This window comes from Chiloscyllium punctatum, chromosome 39, assembly GCF_047496795.1.
Source record: "Chiloscyllium punctatum isolate Juve2018m chromosome 39, sChiPun1.3, whole genome shotgun sequence".
Classification (NCBI taxonomy): Eukaryota; Metazoa; Chordata; class Chondrichthyes; order Orectolobiformes; family Hemiscylliidae; genus Chiloscyllium; species Chiloscyllium punctatum.
In genome coordinates, this window is record NC_092777.1 from 40139135 (window position 1) to 40164195 (window position 25061).

Below are 25061 nucleotides of genomic sequence, written 5' to 3' on the forward strand. Positions count from 1 at the left end.
GATCTCCATGATTGTATTGACTCCAGTTTTGTTAGCACTCCTTGATGTCCCGTTTGGTCAAACGTGGGCCTGATGTCAAAATTAGCAGTTTCTTTTCCATATTTGGAACAAGACTATAATGGGGTCAGGAGCTGAGTGGCCGTGATTGAAACCAACTGAACATCAGTGAACAAGTTCATCCTTTGTTTGCACTTGCATTACTTTTTGATGACTAGTGTACTTAAACAATTTTCCCGATAGTTGGTAAATGCCAGTATTGTAGTTGTGGTGGAACAGCTTGGAGGTGGGCACTCCTATTTCTGAAGGTTAAGCCTTCAGTACCACTGGTGGAATGGTGTCAGGGCTCAAAGCCTTTGATGTATCAAGTGTTTTCTGTTGTTTTTTGATTTAATATGAAGTGAGTCAAATTGAGTGAAGGCTGACATCTGTGATGCTGGGGACATCAGGAAGACATAATTAAAGTAGAGTGGAGCTGGAGCAAATGACACTTTGTTGCCGAATGAACAATGATATCAATGCTTCAAACATTCAGCCTAGATGTATGTAAAATAAAAAGACTTAAAGGAGAATGCAGACAATAGCACTCTTACAGGTCATATAACCAGTCATATAGAAAACATACCAAGCATCTCAAATATCGCTACATGGAAATGACTGCACCACAGAGCATGCATTTATCAGGAAAATCAGTCCTAACTTGTACCATTGTGGCCCTGCAGCTGCTCCCATCATAAGCACTGCTCAGTGATTACACCAGGGTCACACCCACTAGTGCCCTCTTGTGTTGACCCTTCCACATTGTGCTCATGTCTTGCGACATGCCATTATTCAAGTTTGGTTGCAGCCTGGCTGGCTGTAATCTTGGGGGAATGCTAGCTATTCTCGTTGACCTTGATGATGGCACCAGTTATTGTGACAAGCAATGGAAAGCTACAGTGAAGTTCATGCCAAGATCAGAGTACTGTTTCAACATTGCGCTGGAGTGTATTGATTCATAAAATATCTACAGTGCAGATAGGCCATTCGGCCCATCATGTCTGCACGCAGGAGTATTCCAATCCATGCCACCCTATCCCCATAACCCTGGATATACTAAAGCTAACCCATCTAGCCTGTACTACCTGGATACTATGGAACAATTTAGCACCACTCTAATCTTGACTCTAATCTCCAGCATCTGCAGTACCCACTTCTGCCTAACAATTTAGCACAGTTAATCCAGCTGTATGGGAGGAAACCAGAGTAGCAAAGGAAGCCCGTGCAGCTACATGAACAACATACAAACTCCATACAGACAGTTATTAAATTTTGGTCAGCGTCAGTAATTGAAACAGTGATGAGCAGAAGAAAGAGTACTTAAAAATGTTACCTCAGTGAATGACATGTTTTGTCAGAAAACAACAAAATTCTACTAGTCACTGTCATGTTATTCAGTGTAGCTCCAGCTTTCTCACAATTGAAGTACAATAGAAACCATGATAACCACTTCTTCCTCTGATTGTGCCATAGTGTGATGTAGCTTTTGGAAAAGCTCAATTGTTGAGGGCCTTCCAGCAATTAAAGACTGCATTCCTGTGGAAGGAATGGTATTGATCTGGTGGGCTTCTTAGTCCTTGTAGGAGGTTGGAATCTTTCTCTCCATGTGTCAAGTCATAAAATCGTTATGCAATATATTATAGTTGCTACCTATAGAAGCATGCCCTAGTATCTACATAGGGTGCATGTATTTCCTAATAAAGATGTTCTTCTTGCTCCAAGTCCAACTGCTTCCTAAGGAGACATCATATCAGCAGGCAGTGACACATTTGTTAGTCTGAGATTTACTGAATGCAGAAGATCAAGATGCTGGGATTTTATATGATTCTAAGCATCCGCAGTTACTTCTGAATGCTTTGCAACCTATGGCACAAATATTGCAGTTATTTAATGATATGTGCTGCCTCAATTAAACATTCCTTTTCCACCTAATAATTGTGCTTGATGGCTCAGAATGGTGAGAATAAATGATCTTCACCCATTTTAATTTTACTTGCAAAAAGCATTCAGTTATTTAAGTGACCGGCTCCACAGGTTATGGCCCGACTCATTCATAAATGTTGAAACCACGTCTTGGGTTATGTTTTTGTGATGACAGCTATCTTAACATAAATCATATTTGTCAGTTGTAGCTATAGCAACAAAACTTGTAATTTTATTGGCTGAACCGTAACATAAGGTTGTTTAATAGTTTCCACTGCAATCATTTGCTTGAATTTTGCTGGGAAGAGAGGCATGTTGCTGAAGCATTTCATCTTGAACTCAACAGGGCAAATGTAAAAATATGAAATTTCAAATGGTCACAACAGTTTGCACCACACTAGCAAATGATGCTGATTGTTTGGCAACTCGGCTCTGTTTGATCGAGACATTGCTGTGGAGAAAGCATTGGGCCACCATGTACTCCCCGGTGTGCTCCCAGATTACGCAAAAGGTGCAAGAGTTTGAATGTATTCCATTTGTTTGTGTACGTCACTTTTAGCAAGCAAATTGACACTAGATTATGAATTCAATTGATTAGATTAACTTTGTCATTACTTCAAATACTCAAGGTTGTTCAGCAAGAGTTGCTTGATTGCAAAATGACATAGAACATTAGACATTTTGTTTGGGTTTTGCAAGTGTGAGCTGGTTGAGTATGGTCTGTTTATTGGCTAAAATGAACAGCTGGAGGAATATGTTGCTTGATTTCAAGTATGAATTGGACTGTGCAGCATAACTCCACCTTCACTGGTCAATATACATATATACTTGTGTGAAAGTCAAATTTTTTAGACTATTTTTATGGTTCAATTTATGGGATCAGCTATTTGATGGATACTACTTTTGAGGGGCTGCAATTCTTGCCACAGTCCAAAATGCCGTATCATTAGTAGAAGCCTAATTGATCTCGAAACAAATAAAATTAAAACATTTGATCTGTTATCTGTGAAGAACTAGGGTCAACTTTTCACTTGAGATATTTGGAAAATTCCAGAATTTTTGGTCAAAAATAAGGGGTCAACTTTTACTTGAATATATGCTCTGCATGCTGTCAGCAGTATACAACATATATACAACAGTAATAGCGGCAATCTTTTAACCAGTGTCCTAGACATTTGCAAACCTTGCAAGCTTAACTCAAATAGAGAACATCAGAGCTATTCTGTGGGACAGTGCGTATCCTGATCAGATTATGATCCACTGTGTTTCATGCAAACTTCCAACTGGGCCAGTGATCACTGATTTCATATTGGAAAGTGCCTAATCTACCTCAGAATATCCTGGAAATAGAAAGTGTCAAAAAAAAAAGGTTTGAACGACAGGTTAGCAAGCCATTTTGTGTTGATTCCATGAAGTAAATGTTGCATTATTTTCCACTAACAGGATGCTGCCATCCATCCAAAAAGACATTTTGCTAATATACAATTGAGCAATATTGTGTTGTGTGAATCGTAAGGCTGCTGTGATGCCAGGTAAACAGGCTGAATATCCAAACAGTTAGCTGATTGAATCAAACAACATGTTCTTTCAATTGTTCATATTAGGCAGACTAGAGATACTTAACCAGCCTCCTCTTGGAAAGCCCCCAATGAAACATTGAGTGTTAAATGTGAATCTGTAATTGGACAGCACGTGCTGAAGAATCCGGAGTATGTTAATAACTATACTAACTACTAATTAAAGATGATCAGTCAAGTTTATAACATGACTTGTATGCACACTTACTGGAGTGGCATATATCATAAACCAGAAAATATTTTCTGCAAATAAAAGTAATAGCTTCAATGCTTGCATCATTTTGAATGACCCAAGAGTTTAGGGAGCTAATTGCTCCCCATTGTTTTCTCCATGAATGCCTTGGCAATCACAGCCAGCCAATCTACACCCTTTTTTCTGTTGGGTCATTACTGGGATTGTTTGAAATGATCGATTCTTGTCATTGTCCTGATACAAGCTAAGACTAAAAGCTTTGGTAATGTCTCTCCCCTCTCAGCAATATTCAAACAACAATCTCCTTTGGTTTTCCTAATGTCATTGAATTGTTCTACACTTCTTTGGTGATTTTCTCAGTGCATTAACTCACTGTGTCATAGCCTTCCATGCATGAGATGAATGGGCCCTAGTTGTGTAACTCACTGACCCAAATATTTCCTTTTGAGAGCCTGCACTTCATTTCTAAGCAACAATACCACACAGTCAGTGAAAGATGCTTTTGTCATAGAGATAGTAGCCATGATGCCTCCTGTTACTCAGATATTTCAGTGGACACAGCCGGTTTTATCGTAATTATCAGTGGCGTTAAAGCACTTTGCAGTCCCTAATGCTCAGCAGTGGGTTTTATAACTGCTGACCTGAGGCACAAAGAGTTCAATTATTGCCCAGTGGAGAGCTCCAGCCATGTTCAATTATTTGCCTTATTAGTGGAATTACTGGCAACAATGCCAGAACTGAAGCAATTAGCTCTAGATGTCCAGAGGCCAACCAAGCAAAACGACCAATTTGTCTCAGGAGTATCTAAAACGTGTACACGGCATAAAAGTTGAGAGCAGTGGTGATCCTCACTGTCACTTGTCGAATGTGGCAGAACAATCACTCAGCCTGCGGCCCTTTGTAGATCAGCAAGCACAGTGGCTCTGAAATGAGGATGTGGGTGTGACCATTGAGACATTTCAGGAGACTGCAAGAGGCAACAGCAGAGTGCTGCCACCCACACATACAAAGACAGTGAGGGCTGCTGTCTCAGCTAAGGAGATGAGTACCAAGTGCAATGTGAAAGTAAATATCTGTTTGCTTTTAAAAAAAAACATTATTAACACTTTTGTTAAATGCAACAATTTAATGCATTCAGGATGATAATTCAGTTGGGATGTTGGGTTCATAATTATTACTTTGTAAAGTGTTGAGACCATCATTGTTTTCTTTATTTTTCCTCATTTTTGGTCTGTAATTAGGTGGATAAAGAATTTGGTTGAGCATCAGGAGACAGAGAGTAGAAGTTGAAGGGAGTTTCTTGAAATGGAGAAAGGTGACCAGTGGTGTTCCACAGGGGTCAGTGCTGGGGCCACTGTTGTTTGTGATATACATAAATGATCTGGAAGAGGGCACTGTTGGTATGATCAGCAAGTTTGCAGATAACACGAAAATTGTTGGAGTAGCAGAAAGCATAGGGGACTGTCAGAGAATACAGGACAATATAGATAAACTGGAGAGTTGGGCGGAGCAACGGCAGATGGAGTTCAATCCAGGCAAATGTGAGGTGATGCATTTTGGGAAGCCTAGTTCTAGAGTGAATTATACAGTAAATGGAAGAGCCTTGGGAAAAGTTGATGAGCAGAGAGATCTGGGAGTTCAGGTCCATTGTACCCTGAAGGTTGCCGCACAAGTGGATAGAGTAGTCAAGAAGGCATATGGTATGCTTGCCTTCATCGGATGGGATATTGAATATAAGAGCTGGCAGGTCATGTTAAAATTGTACAAGACATTGGTTTGGCCGCATTCAGAATACTGTGTACAGTTCTGGTCGCCACATTGCCAAAACGAGGTGGACACTTTGCAGAGGGTGCAGAAAAGGTTTACGAGGATGTTGCCTGGTATGGAAGGTGCTAGCTATGAGGTGAGGTTGAGTAGGTTAGGATTGTTTTCATTAGAAGAAAGGAGATTGAGGGGGGACCTGGTTAGGGTCTACAAAATCATGAAGGGTTTAGGCAGGTAGATAGAGAGAAGCTTTTTTCCCAGGGTGAAGGATTCAATAACGAGAGGTCACACTTTCAAGGTGAGAGGTGAAATGATAAAGGGAGATACACGCGACAAGTACTTTACACAGAGGATGGTTGATGCCTGGAATGCGTTGCCAGCAGAGGTAGTACATTCATTTAAGATGTTTCTGGGTAGATGCATGAGTAGGTGGGGAGCAGAGGGATACAGATGTTTAGGAATTGGCCAACAGGTATAGACAGTGGATATGGATTGGCTCAGGCTTGGAGGGCCGAAGGGCTGGGCTGTAAATTTTTTTTTTGTTCTTAACTGTGAGCTGAAATCAACAATTGAATTTTGACTTTGAGCAGCAGCGTATTTTAAAGTGAAAAAGAGAGAACAAACAAACAGATGTTTGCATATGGGAACTGGCCTGGTAAGATAATTACAAGTTAGTTATTGTACTAAGAACACTGCAGACTTTTCAGCACCAGAGTGTGTTCTGTTTGAGGATTGGCAGTTAATTGAATATGGCATTGGTCAATCTAGGGAAGCTGATGTTTGCCAGCCAAGTACAGAGAAGGTTGAAAAAGAAAGAGAAACCATAGACTGAACTGTGTTTTTGGACAGAAGGCTGTGTGCTTAAAAGCTGCTGGACTCTGAAGCTGTGTTTGAGTTTTACACTCTTAGTCTTATATCTGGTTCAAGAATTGTTAAACATTTAAAAAGAAAATCCCAGTTTATAAGTAATAAGTGAATATTTCTTCCAGGCTTGGAAGCTGCAAGTCACTGGTGACTTCAGAATTCAAGAAAGATATAACCCCATGTGCCTGTAGTACAACACATCTTTCAAAGAATTTCATAAAGGCTGGTTAGTCATTGAACTGGCTAGTTCAACCCATTTATTTTTAATTTATCCCTCAACTATGCCAGACTGTCTGTCTGTCTATGTGAGTGAGGGCTATAGACAATAATTTGATTACCTTGTTGAGCGTTACTATGTTAAAGAGGGTATTAATATATCGTTCATTTCTGCTTTAGTTATAAACTCTATGTACAATACCTGCTTTTCTTAAAGTCTAATTTGGAACAATTGGATAATTTTGAGTGCAATCAACAGTTTTATTTCCCTTGCGTTGCAAATCAGTGTCAGCAAGTCTAATTTGGTCTACTTTTGGAACCATTTAACCAAAAAAGCTTGAGAGCCACTGACATATCTCCCCTAGGCACGTCAAGCTTCTGGGCAAAAGTGGGTACTGCAGATGCTGGAGATTAGAATCAAGATTAGAGTGGTGCTGGACAAACACAGCAGGTCAGGCAGCATCTGAGGATCAGGAAAATCGATGTTTCAGGCAAAAGCCCTTCAGGAAAGTAAAGTTTCTCATGCATAGCTACAATACCATGCTTATGCTGCTTACTTTCCACATCATGCTAGTACTGACCATGAGCCAACAGAAAACACTCTGGTGCTGAAAAGTCTGCAGTGTTCTTAGAACAATAACTAACTTGTGATTATCTTTCCAGGCCAGTTCCCATATGCAAACAATTCTTTTTGCTTGTTCTCACTTTTTTCTTTGAAATACACTGCTGCTCAAAGTACAAATTTCAATTCTCAACTTCAGCTCTCAGTTACAACCAAAAATGAAAAAAATAAAGAAAACAATGATGGTCTCAACACTTTACAAATGAATAATTATGAACACAACATCCCCATCTAAGTTATCATCCTTTAAATTGTTGCACTTAACAAAAGTTTTAATAATTTTTTAAAGCAAATATAATTTACTTTCATGTTCCATTCGGTACGATAATTCCACTGGATCTCTCTCCCCATCTGCTGAACTGGAATGTTACATGCTGTGACTATGACACTCAGTTTGTTAAGTGGAAATTTCCTCTGCAATATACAGTTATGTGGTGAAACCTCAAGGTTTTCTCTTCATTGAATTCACCAATATCAGTGCTGATCTGGAGTGAATTAAGGTCTGTTGGTTTGGAAAGTGTTGCCACAGAATTTTCTGATGAATTCACACACGATAGGCCTACATTTGGGTGTGGGGCATCCTGCTGAAATTGTGGAGATGAGATGATTTGTGCAGGATCTCTACTGTTGATTCCATCAAAGCCCACAGGATCACTGGGGCTCCTGTTATTCTAATGTTATTGGCAGGCTGGTGGACCACTAGGACTATACTTTGCAAATCTGACACAGTATGGAGCTTGGAAATCCAATACAGGATGAAAGTAAAGTGAAATAAATGAAAATAGCAGCAATATTTATTCTGCAGATTCAAACCAAAATAATGGTTGGGTGGGTTATACGTCTGTCCTTTAGTTAGTTGGTAGAACCTAATCTATCAACAGCTAGTTGCTCACAGGATATCCTATCTCTGCCTTCTCCTGAGATCCCCAGCATCATAAATGCCAGTCTTCAGCCAATTTGATTCACTCTGTGATATCAAGAAGTTGCTGGAGGCACTGGATACTACTCAGGCTACATATTTCACTAATGATACTGAAGACATGTATCCCAGAATTAGCCACACTCCTATCCAAGCAGTTTCTCTCCAATTACAACACCGGCATTTACCAGCAATGTGGAGAATTGTCTAGTTACATCCTGTCCTGAAAAAGTAGAACAAATCCAATCCTGGGCAATTACAATTCAATCTGTTCACTCTTGGGTCATCAGTAAAATGATGGAGGAAGTCAGCAACAATGTGATCAAGCAGCACTTGCTTCGCAATAACCTGCTCACTGAAGCTCAGTTTTGATTTCACCAGGACCACTTGGTTTCTGACCTCATTATGCAATTGATGTGAAGACGATATTTGACCAGTGTGTCATCAAGGAGCTCTAGAAAAATTGGAATCAAGGGAAATTGAAGGGAAAGCAATCCAATGGCAGAGCCAAAACCAGCTCAAAAAAGGAAGAAGATTGTGATTGTTGAAGGTCAATCATCTCAGCCTCAGGGTATCTCTGTAGGAGTTCCTCAGCAGTGTGTCCTAGAACCAATCATCAGCTGCTTCATCAACAACCTTCCATTTATCATAAGGTCAGAATTGCACATGTTCACTACTGTTTGACCCCCTCCACAACAGCTCAGACACTAAAGAAGTCTATGTCTGAATGAAGTAAGACCTTGGAAAATCTTCAGGTTTGGACTGAAAAATAGCAAGTAATATACATACCATGAAAATGCCAGGCAGTGACCAAGAAGCGACAATCTTCTCTTGGCATTCAGTGGCGTTTCCTCCCTGTCTCCCCTACGATCAACATCCTGTAGGCTTACCATTGACTGGAAACTGAACTGGAGCAACCATTATTTTGATTCTAATTCTGTGAATTGTATGTCTTGCAACAATAGCACAAAATTAATGAATTTGGATTAAATTATGTTGTGGTAAAACTGTATTTGTCTATGTGGCAGTTTCTCTGGAGGATGGAGTTGAACCTGGACAGTGTCTCGACTTGGGCTGATAAGTGGCAAGTAACATTCATGCTTTCAAACTGCTGAACAATTACCTCCAGCAAGAAAAGAAACCAACCATTTCTCCTTGACATTCAGTGGCAAAGCCAGCACTAAGTCCTCCATCATCAACATTCTGGATTAACTGTTACCCAAAATCTTAACTGGAACAAAAAAATACTGTAGTTATAAGAGTTGGTCAGAGACTGGGAATTATGTGATGAGTAACCCGTTTGAATTCTCAATGTTTGTGCACCATCCACAAGGCACAAGTCAGGAATATAATGGGGCATTTTCTATTTGCCTGCATTAATGCAGGTCCAACCACAGTCAAGTCCAACTGCTTATCAGACAAATAGCTTGATTAATTGACATCCCACCTACCACTTCCAACCTTCACTGCCTCCACTTCTAACACTGTGGCAGCAGGGTTTGGCATCTAAAACATGCCTCTGCAACAGCTCACCAAAGCTCATTCAAGAAATCTTTCAAAATTAACAACCTTTAACAGGGGAGCAGCAGATACACTGGGCAACTATCCTTCCAAGCAAAAGCAAGCTCCCCTTCATCATCCTGGCTTGGACCATGACACTCCTAATCGTTGTTGCCAGACCAAAATCCTTTCCTAACAACACCAAGGGTTGAACCCAGCAGTTCAAGAAAGAAGCTCACTACCACCTTCTCGAGCAGGTTTGGATGGACAATAAAAACTCAAAGAGGAAGCAATAAGCACATCCTTTGTAAAAGAATTTGTTTACAATCTGCTCAAATTCCTTTTGTGGAGGAAGTGAGTCTTGAACAACTTGCAAAGGGATTTTCCAGCATGTCGTCCTCTTGCTGTGATGGAGTTGTGTCGGACAGGCAAAGATTCAAACCCCATGGGCTATCCAGGAAACCTCTGTGAATGTGTTAGGTACTGTCATATCCACAGCCTAGTAAAATATAAAACTGATGATTCAGTAGATACATAAGAATTCCAGTGAGAATCTGATGGAACAGACCCAAGTAAGTTGCGAAGACTATGAGAATGTTGGCCCTCGTTTTGGAGTATGAGTTGAGAAACCTTACTGCAGCGGTAAAAGGTGCTAATAGGGCCACATTTGGAGAACTGTGAGCAGTTTTGATCCCCTTATTTAAGGAAAGATACCAGTTCATTGAGGGCAGTTCAGAGATGGTTTACTAGGATGATCCCTGTTATGGTGGAATTGTCAAATGAACAGGTTGGACTCTACGTGTTGCAATTTAGAAGAATGAGAGATGATCTCATTGATATCTCACAGATTATTAAGGGGTTGACCGGGTTAGATAAATACTAAGAGCATGTTTCCCCTTATAGGAGTGTCTAGGTTCAGAAGGCATTAATTCAGAATGGGGGGGGGGGGGGAGATTTTAAAACTGAGATGAGGAATTTCTTCTGAGTGTTGAGAGTTGTTGGAAATCTTTGCCACAAAGAGCTGTGCATATTTAAGGATGAGATAGATTCTTGATGAGTAGGCGAACCAAGGTTTACAGGGAGCGACTGGGAAAGTGGATATGAAGGGTGTCCGATTAGCCATGATCCTACTAAATGGTGGAGCAGGTTTGAGGAGCCAAATGGCCTATTCTTGTTCCTCTTTCCAATAGATCTTATGTGTATTTGAACTGTACGTTTAGTTTCCTCCATCATTTTTCAGTAATGCATGTGTGAATCCTTAATGCAATACCACAGATAAGCAAATAGTCTGTGAACCTTCAATTTATTGCCATCTTATTTTTCACAAAAATGCCCAGAGAAAACCATACTCCACAGGTATTATATTCAGGCAGTATTTCCTGTGGATATCTCCAAATATGTTTTCTGATAGTCTCTTTTTTTTTCCTGTTTCACTGATACAAATCCTATTTTCTGCAATTTGGCTAGTTTTATACGCAAAGCTCCAGAATCCCTCAGGGGTTCCTCCAGTCTCCAGCCATAAATCCAGCAGGATATTGGTAGAACCATCAGGTTAGCAATGGGGATCTGGCTTATGTTGACTTTCCATTGCTTATTCAAATCTCCTTGGTGTCCTTTTCGAAGCCAAATGATAGCCAGATGCAGGGGCTCTCTATGTCAGGAAATCCTGCTTTGCAGGCTCAGTCATGGTCTGGAAATTCCATATGTCCAGTGAGGTGTGGTAAGTGGAGCATCCTGTCACTAAGTCCCTGAATGTGGAACCCACGCATTAGCTGCAGTTTAAACAAGTAACCTGGACCCGTACATACGATATTCCTGCGTTCCAACAGTGACTGCACTTCAAAAATAGTTAGTGTACAGCATTTTGTGTATTTGAAGGTTATGAAAAGTGCTGCAAAAATGCAAGTTTTTCTATCTTTCAGAGAATAGCTGTTTTAGTTGGAGGAGAAAGCTACCCCACTGGATAAAGCTGGTCCAATAGCTTTCTTAGAAGATGGTGGCAGCAACCATAATGTTAGGCAGCAGCTCAGAAGCACAATGAGCTAGCATATACAACAACAACTGACTAGTACAGTAGTTGACCTCCTTCAGTCTTTCCTTGTCGTAGTTTTACGGAAGGTTGAGCTGGTGCAGATGATCTAGCATTGGATGACCTAATCAGTAGTCTAGAGAGTGGTCAGAATATTCCAGTCTCTTTTTCTCCATAATGAGAGGTGGAGTGATTGGCTGAACACATTTTATATTGATATACAAATTTTGGCAATATTCAAGGACAGGCTAAGTCCTTGCTGAATTGAAGAGATTGAGAGTGGCTTATAAGACTGGGTGAGCAGCCAACAATACTGCAGTTATTTGCATACTATAGATCATGTAGATCTGTGGTGACCAGTTTAGGTTTGGCATAGAAGCGACTGAAGTTAAAATAGTTTCCATCTGAACTGTATGTAATACTTACGCAGGGTGCAATTAATCTTTGAGGTGAATAGCCACGTTCAAATGGATTGTAAATAGTGTAGGGGTCATCACACAGCCTTCCGTGGCACGATTCCAGATTTTGAAGGTATCTTTTTAGGATCTTCCACTCAAGACAGCTGTAGTCATATCACTGTGGAATACTTGTTGGATTAGGATGAAGTTTGTTGGACGTTGAAATCTCTGAAGAATAGTCCACAGAGTCTCACAATTTACTGAATCAACTATTGGTCATGTTGATGAATGCAGTGATAAGTTCCTGGTGTCGATTTTACCAGAGGGTACTGCCACTGGTTCACAGTTAAGACATTTTTGGAATAGCTTTTATCAATATTGACAAATAACATTGTCATCCTTAAGAAGAGTGATACCATCCTGCAAGCAAAGGGAACATGGTCCATTTAACATTGGCCTATAGACAGACCTGGTGACTTCAAAACACTTGACACATTCTAACAGAACTAGACAGGTTAGGTGCAGGAAGGATGTTCCCAGTGGGGTGGTAGTCCAGAATTAGAAGTCATAGTTTAAGGCTAAGGACTGAGACAAGGAGAAATTTCTTCATCCAAAGACTGGTGAGCCTACAGAACTCACTAACACAGAAAGTGGTTGATGTCAAAACATCGTGTTTTCAAGAAGGAAGTAAATATAACTCTTGTGGCACAAGGGATATGGGAGCAGGGCAAGATTGAGGTATTGAGCTCGATGAGCGGCCATGATCATATTGAATGGGCAGGGCAAGCTTGAGGGGTTGAATGGCCTGCTCCTGTCTTTCTATAATGGTCAGGATACTGTTAGACTTCCTCAGGCGTTGTCTTCCTTCTACTTGGCTTCTAGATATTTTCTAATCAAGCTGTTCAGAAATGTTATTACTCACCTCTGCAGCAGGTGGGACTTGAACCCAGAGCTCTCAGTCCAGAGGTAGGGATACTACCCCTGCACCATAAATGTGTTGCTCTGGTGCACCTAATATTCTGAGGTAGACTCCTATCCAAGTGCCAACCAGACCTGAGTCTGCTTAGTTTCTGAGTTCAGATGAGATTGGGAGTTTATAGACTAATATGGCTACAGGCTTGAGTTAGGCAGTTGCCAGGGATGTGCCATGCTAATTGGTTATCCTACGACTGACACTAAAAAATTTCATGGGGTCAGTCTGCCCTTGGGTATTTTAGAGTCAAAACTTTCAACATTCTAGATGACCCAGCTGATGTATACAATTTTATTTCCACTTAAATATTTGGTGCCGTGCTGTTTGATACTTTAGACAAACTTCCTGAAATACAATATTGCTAATAAATGTATAAATTAACATAAACCTACTTTGCATTCAATCAGTTAAATGCAGCACTCAACAGAAGCCACATTTTGATAATATTAACTAAAGCATAAAAACAAGTCAAATACCTACAATACTTTAAGGTTATGAACAACTGACCGATTGAAGGGACAAATTTCATTCCTTAAGACAAAGTTTAGATTGTATGTCACTTACATATTTCCTGCATTATTTAACAATTTATTAATTTTCACACAAAAAGTAATTAACAGGAGCAGTGCAGCTCCTCTTCATCAAAATCCCCCATATTCTTTCGACAATAACCTCTTCGTTACAGACACACACAAACAAATTGAAGGCTTTAGAACACCGGTATCCAACCCCTCTCTGATTCTTTTAAAATGGTACAGGATATAAGCATTCGCTGCATTGGTCATTCAGCTCCAGAACAGAGTACTGTATACAGCGGTACTTTATTAATGCAGTTTAAGTAGTTGAGAGAGAGAGAGAGAGAGAGTGCGAGAGAGAGAGGGAGCGCGAGATCGAGCGGGAGTGAGCTCTAGAGATACAAACACACAATACAGACAGGCACACACGCTGTCCTGATACATGCTCTGCTCAATGGCAAACTCCGGCTGCATCCTGCTCTCCAACTCAGCTATGCTCCCTCACACCATCCCCTGCACTCCGGCCTTTCTCTTTCTCCAGGAGGTAAGTGACTGATTGAAATAGGCTCCTTTGTCTTGCCCTTGCTTTATGAGGTCAAGCCCTTTGTTGAATTGAAAGCACTGTGTATATGGAAGGGAAGGTGCTGTATTCAGTACTCCGTGCTGAATAGAAAGAGAGAGATTTACGTTGCCTACCTTAGGAACCCCCTCACTACAGAGGACTCCTTGCATCCTGTTTGTGGCTGGCTGCTTTTGTTTTGTGCTGTTATCATAAACCAGATTTTTAAGCAGGAACGCAAGCAGGTCTCGCGATTGTGAATGAGGTCTGTGTCTCAGCTCAACTGTTTATCTGCAGCTGTGCTGTCAAATACCTGGGCTTTTCCTTGAGGAATCCTCTGGTGTTGTGTGAGTTCCTTCGTTGCTCTGCAGTTCCCATTGCATTTCATAGCACTACCGTGACAGCACCAGGGAAATGATAGGTGATGGTAGATATTTTAAGGTCATAAATTTCCCATTTATCAGACTAATTTATGGGCTGGGATGGAAAGGCTGCAGCAGTTTGTGTCTTCATGTATCTTCCTCCATCTGCTCAGCTAGTTTAATTCTTCTATAAATTAAGTGCTTCAAGACAGGGCTCACATCCATCTTTTCCCTCCTCAGTGCCATACCAAGCCATCTTTCCATCATTACTTAACCCTTTGTACTCCAACAGCACTGTTTTCAAATTATGTGGCAATCTCAGCATGATACTGATGTTGTTTGTGTTCGTTGAACAAAAATTAAATCCTGTGAATTAACATTGCTAACTGTGAAGAAAGATGCCTCATTATTAAAGATTTTTGCAGTCAATATAAACACTTCAAAACTGAATTCTCCACCCCTCAAAAACAGGTTGCACTAATGTATTAGTTCAATGGGAGAAGGAATAGTTGCTTTTATTATTATTGCATTACAGTGCCTCTGTGGATACTTTTTTGAACGTGTTTTCCCTCTCTTTTCAGGTTTTCTTTAAAAATATATGATAAAAGCTTTTCTATTATTTGTATTGCATTTCAGAACTAAGTGGTTAGATGTATAAACTACAGATTAAAGTGCTAATAACACAACAGGAGTATATTCTTCTGGTAAGTCAATGCATTTGTGATTAGTGCTCCCGGAGTAGTTATGTTCAGTAAAGCAGCAGAATAACTCAGGGATGATGCTGTATAAAAAAGGTATGGTGTTTAAAATAGGATGTGGCATTCTTGTTACAGTGCTCTCCATTTTAACGTAATTTCTGTTACAAGGCTACCGAACCTTGGCTCCCAATATTATTCATGTTCCATTTACTGCCGTTATGGAGCATTCATTGTAGCATACACCTCATTATAACACACAAGATTCTTGGCTCGCTGCGACATGTTGTAATGAGGATCGAATGAATGTAAAATTTATGTCAAAGGTTGCAGAAAATATGACGAGTAAAGATAATGTGCCAAAACGATAAAGCGTGAGGGGAAAAAATTGATACAAAAAGTTCAGGTGGCACTCGCTGACAAAACTGAGGCAAGCCAGAGCTTCCTGAGAGAAAAATCTCCGTGTAGTTGAGAGCAAAGAATATTCTGAGGTGGCATGGAATATTTCAGCATTTAATATCTTTACTTACCCAAACCTGTATTCAAGTGCAATTGAAGTGCCTTCAGGATGTCACTCCCCATAGTTTGTACAGCTGTTACCCGAGTGCTGTGCAGTCAGTGACATTCTGTTATGTGGCATGTTATTTTGGTACCCAGCAATGATACGGCTATGAGCTCTATTGACATTTATGGAATATATCAAGTAGTTGACAAATGGAATTTTCAGACGTAATTACAACGAAGTCTCATATTTATTGAAAAAAGGGAATTAAAGCTTATCTGTTTAGAATGTGTGCCACTCCCCAGTTGTTGCATAACGTAATGCTACAATCTGAGAGTATGTCGGACCTTAACAGGTTGTTTTCTAAACATATGACTTTGTATTTTCAGACGGTCTTCTCTTTCTCCCTCACAGAAGCAAGTATAGATATAAAATTTTACTTTGTTTTGTCTTAAATGCCAATACTCTCCAATATATAAGTTTGTATATAGAGAAGGTACAGTACCCTTCTGTTGCATCTTCTCCTGAATATTTCCTTAACACTTCAGCGGCCGTGATACCATGAAAGATGTCCTGCCAACCACTGAGTAACATGCACTGAATAGAATAGCATGCATCAGTACTCAGTGGCCTAATATTACCCTATAGCAATGGAAAGTGTTTGACAGCATCACTTAATAATGCTCTATTCTGTTCGCCTCCATAGGCAGACCCTTCTTTTATTTTGTTAATTAAAATAAGAGCCCATAAAAATAAATGCCAAAGCAAAATAATCACAATTGTCTTTCAAGAGCGAAAAAGAAAGATTTTGAGAAAGCTTTTAGGGTATGACCAATCATTCACACGATGTGAAAACAATGATACCCATGAGCTGACCTAACTGGACCACTCAGAACTTTTGCTCTCATGGGTTACTGAGTGAGGTCACTTGTGGAATCGTTTGCATATCTCACGGTCAATCGATGGAGCACCCCGTAGTTATGTTACTGAAAAATGCTGTAGTTCGTAAAATAAAAACTGCTTCCCATTGCACTTTTCCAGCGTGCAAGATTTTGCAAAATGTAGATGATGAAGTAAAGCCTGGGGCAGAACCTTGGTTACTATAGCTACACACATTAAAAAAAATCCTTTGAGCTTCTTTATTAGTTTATTCAGAAAATACTGCTAATGATTAAATATTCTGTGTTTCCTGATGCTTTCGGATTCTAAATAGTCCTAAAATCGTGGTGAGGAAGCATTGAAACAGGCGCAGAAGAGATTTACCAGGATGTTGCCTGGTATGGAGGGAAGGTCTTATGAGGAAAGGCTGAGGGACTTGAGGCTGTTTTCGTTAGAGAGAAGAAAACTAAGAGGTAACTCAGTAGAAGCATATAAGATGATCAGAGGATTAGATAGGGTGGACAGTGAGAGCGTTTTTCCTCAGTTGGTGATGGCTAGCACAAGGGGGCGTATGTTGAATTGAGGGGTGATAGATATAGGACAGATGTCAGAGTTAAGTTCTTTACTCAAAGAATAGTATGGACGTGGAATGCCCTACCTGCAACAGTCGTAGACTCACCAACATTAAGGGCATTGAAATGGCATTGGATGAATATATGGATGATAATGGAATGGTGTATGTTAGATTGACTTTAGTTTGGTTTCATTGGTCAGCGCAACATTGAGGGCCAAATGGCCTGTACTGCGCTGTCATGCTCTATGTTCTACTAAGATGGTAGAGACAGTCCTAGGTAGGAAATGTAAATGAAAGAAATTTGTGGATTTTAGTTTCTAATCTTGCAATGCACATTAATATTCAAGATATTAAGAAGTGGATTCACTAAAAATGTCTGTAATCAGAGGGAAGGGAAGTGGTGGTCAGATCAAATCAAGTTAAGTTCACTACCTTTTTCACTCAGACAACAAGGTAAAATGTAATTCTTAAGCATGATTGCTATGTAGAATTGTTGATTTCCTGTAAGTCCTCAGGAATTTGCATTTGAAGGTACAGTGTCTTAAGTATAGAAGTACCGAGGCAACTGGAATAGTTTTGATATTTTAAAGCCGGTCTTTGTTTTCAGATCACAAGACTTGTTGAGACAGCATTTTCAACCAAACAGCATACATCTCCTCAATTTCACATCCATTTCCAAGACTCCAAGCTAATTGTGTACCAAAGAGTCGATGCTTACACAGGCTTACTCACAAGACCTTTGGCAAGTAATGAGTTACTGCAGCAAAAAGATCATTCTCTCAAGAAAAAATTAAGATGAAAGTGATCTGGAAATTTAGGTTTAAGCAATGTACTGTGATTGGATTTTTTTTTATTGCAATAGATGCCTTTAAGAGGTTTAGAAAGATAAATAATAATGCTGCACCCAGTACTCTCAAAGCTCTGCAGGAGCATTTCTGCACCAGCTCTATAGTTAGAAGATTAGAATTGCCTTCTTCACTACACTGATAAAGGGAGCTCTATTCATTGTCGTGTGTGTGTTGCATTGCAGCATTGCACATTAAGCTTTTTACAATCTCATATTTCATGAGCTGCACAGAAGTCGATCAGTCCTGCTGGATTTCTCCAGTGTAATTTGAAAAGTTTCATGATCGGTTCCAGAGCATCATCTCCTCCCACTAGGAATAAGTCACACAATCTCTTTAGTCCAAACTGTGTTGGTGGTATTGTGCACGTCACATGGTGAATTTATAAAGTCATAATTAATTTATAAGAAAAAAGACTTTGAATAAATATGACTGAATGCTTTAGCAGCTAGGAGTTAGTGGAAGGACTGAACCTCAAAGAATTTTTAGTCGTAGGAGGAAATATACCTGATATTAACTTGTTGTCATACTGCTAAACTAATATTGAGCTCTATAGTACAATTATGCTAATATTTAATTCAACAAACAGTTTATCTTTGTAAAGTATATTTCTACATTTCTTAGACTAATGTTTGATTTCAATTATGAATGTTATTTCACAAAATAGAAGCATTTTGAAGTTAGTAGTCATAGTGCAAAGATTTGATTTAATTTCTGGAAGGAATTTGTGACGCTTTTGAATGGTATGGTGAATGATTTAGAGCAATAGTTAAAGTTAGCCTCAGATGTGTAACTCATATTAGATGTATGTGTTTATCTGCAAGTGCCACCTATTTAAATATGCATGTTGGGAAGATGAAAATGTGGAAGGAGCAATGTTTACAGAGGAACTGAAACACTGTAACACAGGCTGTCATATTCAACCGAGACAAAATAGGTAAAAAGAAAAATACTTTCTATTGCAGCAAATAATTGATAACTGTCCGTCTCCATTTAACAGTTTGCAATCAAGAATTGTAACGGAATAAAATGTAGACTCAAAACCACAGCATAATTTGAATATGATCTGGCAGAATCTTATGTCCAGACAGGCAGCCATATGCAGTGTCTAGCAGCACACTCTGATGAGGTTGAGTGTGGTACAAGGCCAAATAATTTCCACCCACTCGAATTTCACCACTTCAATTTTTATTTGATATTTTTAAAAATGTGATTGCTCTATTTAAGGCATCTGAATCAAAACCGTCATAAAGTTTTTTTTCTGTTTTGCAATTGGCTTTAACTTGCCTTTTACATCCATCTCCAGGGAAAACTGGCAATAGCCACTCAGCTGCTTCCAAAAGCTTAGTGCATTGAAATGGCCTTGTTTGCATGTGTGAAAATATGAGCTTTGTAACTTTAGCTCTGGGTATACCCAACACTCATTCACTTGCGTTGGAGGCAAATCAAACGATTTCATGAAAGAGCAATCCAAATGTTGAAGGCACAAATTGGTGCTGCCTTTCCAGAGGATTTCTAGAGGCATGCCTGATATCAACCCACTCCTCAGCCCCAGGAAGCTTGCATTTAAGATTGTATATTCTAATTTATCTGAAGCACTTGCTTGCTTTGCAGTAATAAATTATTTATCTAAAAAACTTAAGCAATGTGTCAATTGAATCTTGGTCAAATTAATCCGACACCAAATATTGCATCAACATTCGTTGTCCGATATCCAGTGCCTCCCACCATATTCCTCGAGGCATTCTGCCCATCTGGAGCCAGTTCACTGAGATTGGACTCGGTTCAAACCAGGAAAAAGTATAAGGAGAGATTCTCTCCCTCAACTCTACCTGTTCCCCCTTCTCCCAGTCTCATCCCTTCCTCATCTGAATCCTTATTTCTGTTGCTTGTTCTACACAATATTGAACCCAAGTTTAAGCTAACATTCTTTCCTTCTCCCTCCGGTTTTGCTAGAAGTCTTATTCCCCACCCCTTTCACACTTCTCCTCTAAGTCTAGCCTGTATTCTTCTCCCCAGGCTAAAACTGGACATTCATGTTCCCCACTCTGCAAAAGCACAATTCATGTTGATGACTACTCTGATCTCGTCTATCTTTAGCTGACCCTTTTTCTTGCAGCTTATGTTGAATATTCAAGCCCTTCACCAAGCTTTATAAAGTCGTCATAATTAATTTTTAAGAGAAAAATACTTAACATGTGGCATTTCACCACATCCATTAGTTCCCAGGTTGAGTGATGTTCTTCCCTCTCCCCCTGTGGGTGACAATCATAATTGTCTCTGACCTCATCATACCACTCATTGTCACACTTGTCTTCCTCCAGTTATTGTTGCTGTACTCCTAATTCCATTCATTTTTACACATCTTTTTTACTTACTTCCAAGCTGGGGTGCCTGCATTTTGCTAGAACTCAGATTATTCCTCCCTTCTCCTCTCAGTTAATTAATAACACTCTCTTCCTGCTTCATCTATATATCATGTATAGTTGATACTTCATCTGCCATCTCACACCCAAAGCGGTTCTATTTGCTCAGCATTCAGAGTTTTCAGCATATTTTCATTCATTTACAGGGCACAGACACAATTATATTCATGAGGTAACCCAACTGGTCCACTCACCATGTTCATTCTCACACGTTATGGAGTGAGATTGCTGGTGAAGTCATTTACAAAGCAATAACTTTGCCTTTCCACTCTAATACTAGCTTCTGCCAATTTCTTTCATCGCTTCTGTGTTGTGCAAAGTTTTGGCCTCCTTTTTGGATGAAGAAAATCCTTGCCTTGGAGGGGATGATCATCTATAGTTCACTGGATTCATTCCTGGAAAGAAAGACAAAGTGCCGGATTGATTTGACCAAGATTCCTGTTTAATCAGGAGAGATTGAATAGAATAGACCTGTGCTGTCTGCAGTTAGAAGGATGATAGGTGATCTCATTGAAACACATAGCATCCTTTAAAGCGCTTGGAAAGTTGATGCTGTGAGGATGTTTCCTGCTGTGGAATCTAGAACCAGTGAGGTCACAGGTTCAGAATAAGAGGTCAGCTACTTGAGATTCAGAAGTGGAGAAATATCTTCCATCAAAATACTTTGATGGATCTTTGGACTGTCAGTATCCCAGGGAATTGTGGACTCCCAGATGATGCATATATTTAAGACATGGGTTGCAGTGGTAATGCCCCTCCTTCTGGACTAGGAGGACTGATCAAGAGGTGTGTCTCAATATGTCTGACAGGTTGCTTAAAATATCTAAACTGGTTTTGGATCTGAAGGGAATCCCGGGACATGGAGACATTTTCTAAATGGGGAAAGGCTTCAGAAATCTGAAGCACGAAAGGTTTTGGGAGTCCTAGTTCAGGATTCTGTTAAGGTTAACATGCAGGTTCAATTGGCAGGGATAGAATTCAAAAGCAGCGAAGACTCTGGTCACACTGCATTTGGAACATTGTGAATGGTTTTGGGCCCTGTATCTAAGGAAGGATGTGTTGGTATTGGAGAAGATCCAGAGAAGGTTTCCAAGAACGATCCCAGGAATGAAGGGCTTGTCATCTGAGGAGGGGTTGAGGACTACGGGTCTGTCCTTGATGGAGTTTAGAAGGATGAGGAGGAATATGATTAAAATTTACAGAATACGATTGAAATTTACAGAATACTAAGAGGCTTGAATAGAGCGGGTATAAAGAAGATTCTACTGGGTAGGAGAGACTAGGATCCGAGGGTATAGTCTTAGTGTGAAAGGACGATCCTTTTCGAACTGAGATGAGGAGGAATTGTTTCAGCTAGAGGGTGGTTAATCTGTGGAACCCATTGCTGAAGAGGGCTGTGGAGGCCAAGTCATTGAGTGTATGTAAGACAGAGATAAATAGGTTCTTGATTGATAAGGGGATCACTGATTAGGGGGAAGGAGGGCGGTAGAAGGCAAGAGAATGAGGTTGTGAAACACAATCAGCCATGATCGAATGGCAGAGCAGACTCCATGGCTTACAGCAGAGTCAAGTGGCTTAATTCTGCCCTTATGTTTTATGATGTGAAGGGAGATTAAGACAGATCATCAGCCATGATTTTACTTCATTGTGGAACAAACTCAAATAGCTGAATGGCCTCATTCTGTTCCAATTTCTTATGTTCTTCTGCCCATTGTTAGCATTAGGTCTCCCTTTCTTTTCACCTTCATTGGCACCATTTTCTCCTCTCTCCATTGTTATCTATTCCCTTCTTCATCTTTGCCATGCCTTAGCCATCCCACCTTTCAACTTATCCTACTTTCAACCCCTTCCATAGGCATTTTCCAAACCCTCACCAATCTATACCAGTTTAACTCCCTTGATGTGAATGCATTTTCTCCACAATCCCTTTTTCTTTCAGTGCCACTACTACCCACTTTACAGTAACAAGCCCTCACGCACAATAGATAAAAACTTCTGTCCACCTAGCGGTATCAGACCCACGTTGATTCATTTAATCACCAAGCCAGTGCCTGAACCAAAATCCCCAAAATCTTGACTTTCAGAGTAAAAAGCCAAGTGATTGGTTTGTGTGCAAGTTTGTAATTCATGGTTAGGTTCAAGTTGAAAGGACAGCATTGCCTGGACGAGCTGCCTGAGCTCACACGTCAATGCTCATCTTTGCCACATAGTTAACTTCAAAATACAGAACTGCAGACATTTGTGACTGTCTGTCCCTTTCTTTTTGAATGTTTGCAGTAACTGATTTTGAGATGCAGTGATTTCTGAAAACCTTGCTGGCAGACTATTTCAATGCTGCTAAGTACATGGTGTTTAGTTCTGCTGTGACCTGAATAAAACCATACAGTTGGTTGCGCTCTCAGAAAGGCACACATGGCTGCTTTCAGGCCATTGGTCACACAGAAAGTAATTGTTCCATTTATTCACATATGATTTGCAACAACAGAGCATGTATCAGTAATGTAACCACTCTGTATAGACAGAGACGACGTTTCCCTTGGATAGTAGGGTGGGGAGGGGAGGGGGTAGGTCTGGAACCAAGCAAGCCTTTTCAGAACAATTTGAGGAATTTCTTTATCAGAGGGTGATGCTTCAAATCTTTGCACCTCTCCACTGTAGATGACCATGGAGGTTCTGTGATCATATTCAAGATCGAGATCAACAGTTTATTTTTGTATGAGAGACATCAAGGGAAAGGAGGATAGTGCTCAGATATGGTTTGAAGTCGGAGATCAACCATAATCTCATGGTTTGGAACAAATTCAATGGCTGAATGGCCCACTCCTACTCCTATTTCCTGTGTCTCTATAAAATCCCCTCTAGCAGCAACCTACTGTGAAGGCTTCAATGTACAGTGCACTTATTTCAGTAATGAGGAGGTCAACAACAATGCATGTGTTTAAAGGCTGCTAAGTTACATCACCAGGATTTATTACAATCAATGCATGACTAAAATGAAAGCTTCTTTTCTCTTGTGTCAACACCAGAGTCTGCTGCAACAGGCTGACTGAAACAAATATAGCAGTTCATTTAAAACTTTCACATGATTATACTGACCTGTTAAGCAAGTATCTAGAAAGTATCTGAAAATATACTGAGAATGTAGGCATTTCTAAACAAGTGCTTCCATTCAATCTGGGGATATTGTTGCCTTCAAAAACCTGTAGTGGAAGCATCTGAGGAAAGGCAAAGGAAGAAGGAACATTGAAGGTTTTTATTAGAAAGTCAAAGTTGATTCAGCAAACTATTTTCTGTAAATATGAATAAGGTGAGAGTGTTGCCACTGGGTGGGTGAAGTTGTAGAAATTGATCTCTGAACTCTGGGACTATTCTTCAAATCAGATTGGTTACTTGAATAAGGTTTGATATTTAATCCGTCTGATTGTAACAAGAGCTTTACATTTAATGAATTGATGTAAACTTACACAAAGTAATCACTAATTTGGCACTAAAATTCAGAGAGGTCGTAAGTAAATAGAATATGTCATCCTGAGCCATTTTTGCCCAGAGGCATGGTTCAGCAGACTGGAAACAATTTTACTCACGCTACACCTGACCTGGCTGATTTCTGAAATGGAAAGTGTTCCATTTCCCTGCAATCACTTTACCCTGATTCCTCAATTTATGAATAAGGAGACCATTGAAGTGGAACGTTCTAACACATGGGGTGGAACAAAACCTGTGCAACATGTCATTAATGAAGATCAGTGAAGCAAAAAGTACAAGTAGCTTCACAAGTCAGCAAGGTGATGCTCCACATTGGTCTGACTTTCGCCATATATCGAACACAATGGACTTTTATGAATTCTTCCTCCATGTGCTGTTCTTCAAAGGACTTGTTCTCTTTCAAGAAGACATTATCCTAGAACAGAACCAATCAACTTGACGGCAGCACTGTCTCGAAGCGATAGAATGGAAACCTGTGGTCATTTGGTTTTCAAAGATGCTGATGCATCTTGGAGATTGCAAACAATTCTTTTGTAATGGCTCATCCTGACTACAAATAGACATGAAAGTGATATGGTCAAGGCTGGTCTTTAGTCGTCACAACTTAATCACGTTTGAGGTGACCCTTTCTGACTGGCAGTTCACATGCTGAGCTCATTTCCCACTAAGTTGTACACACTGGCTCCCCAATGCAAATTTAAACAGCCTGCAGTCAACCTCAGCTCATCCATCATATCCTTGTGTGCAGGTGAGGTTAGGGGAGGGGACATCAAAACTCAGGGAAATGCTACATTGAAAATTCTAGAATTCTAATTAATGGCATTCACAAATATCTTGAAAAGATTCTATGAAATTGCTGGGGATTGTGAGGAATTCTGACTCCAGAGTGCTAATGAATATTATACAGTTGAATTATAAAAACAGAGAGAAACCTTGAGCATTTTAATTGATATGATTTTATGCCATCTATGCTATTACTGTGCATGTCAGAGACTTAAGGAGCAGACGATCACATTTTATTTAAGGCCTCTTTGGCATCTTAGCAATCTGCTGAAATTTAATTTGAAGATGACATTCTTTGACATTTTTTATTGACAGTTTTGACATAAAGTAATTCTACACTGACAGAAAATGGGCAATAAGATTTTTGCTGGCAATTTTCTCACCTTTTAATGGTTTATTATTAAAATGTACAACATTGATT

The 25061-nt window shown here is 39.9% G+C and overlaps 1 protein-coding gene across 22 annotated transcripts in view; it reads left to right on the forward strand.

Annotated features, from left to right (window-relative positions):
• rbfox3a (RNA binding fox-1 homolog 3a) overlaps positions 1–25061 on the forward strand; it is a 1527015-nt gene that overhangs the window by 1035736 nt on the left and 466218 nt on the right. The window contains exon 1 of one of the 22 annotated variants that reach the window (XM_072558487.1): positions 13926–14073. The exons of the other annotated variants lie outside the window; for them this stretch is intronic. Coding sequence (XP_072414588.1) covers positions 13972–14073 — 102 coding nt within the window. The 5' untranslated portion in view covers positions 13926–13971. Of the gene's footprint in view, positions 1–13925; positions 14074–25061 lie in introns of those variants that run through there. 22 annotated transcript variants of the gene reach the window in all.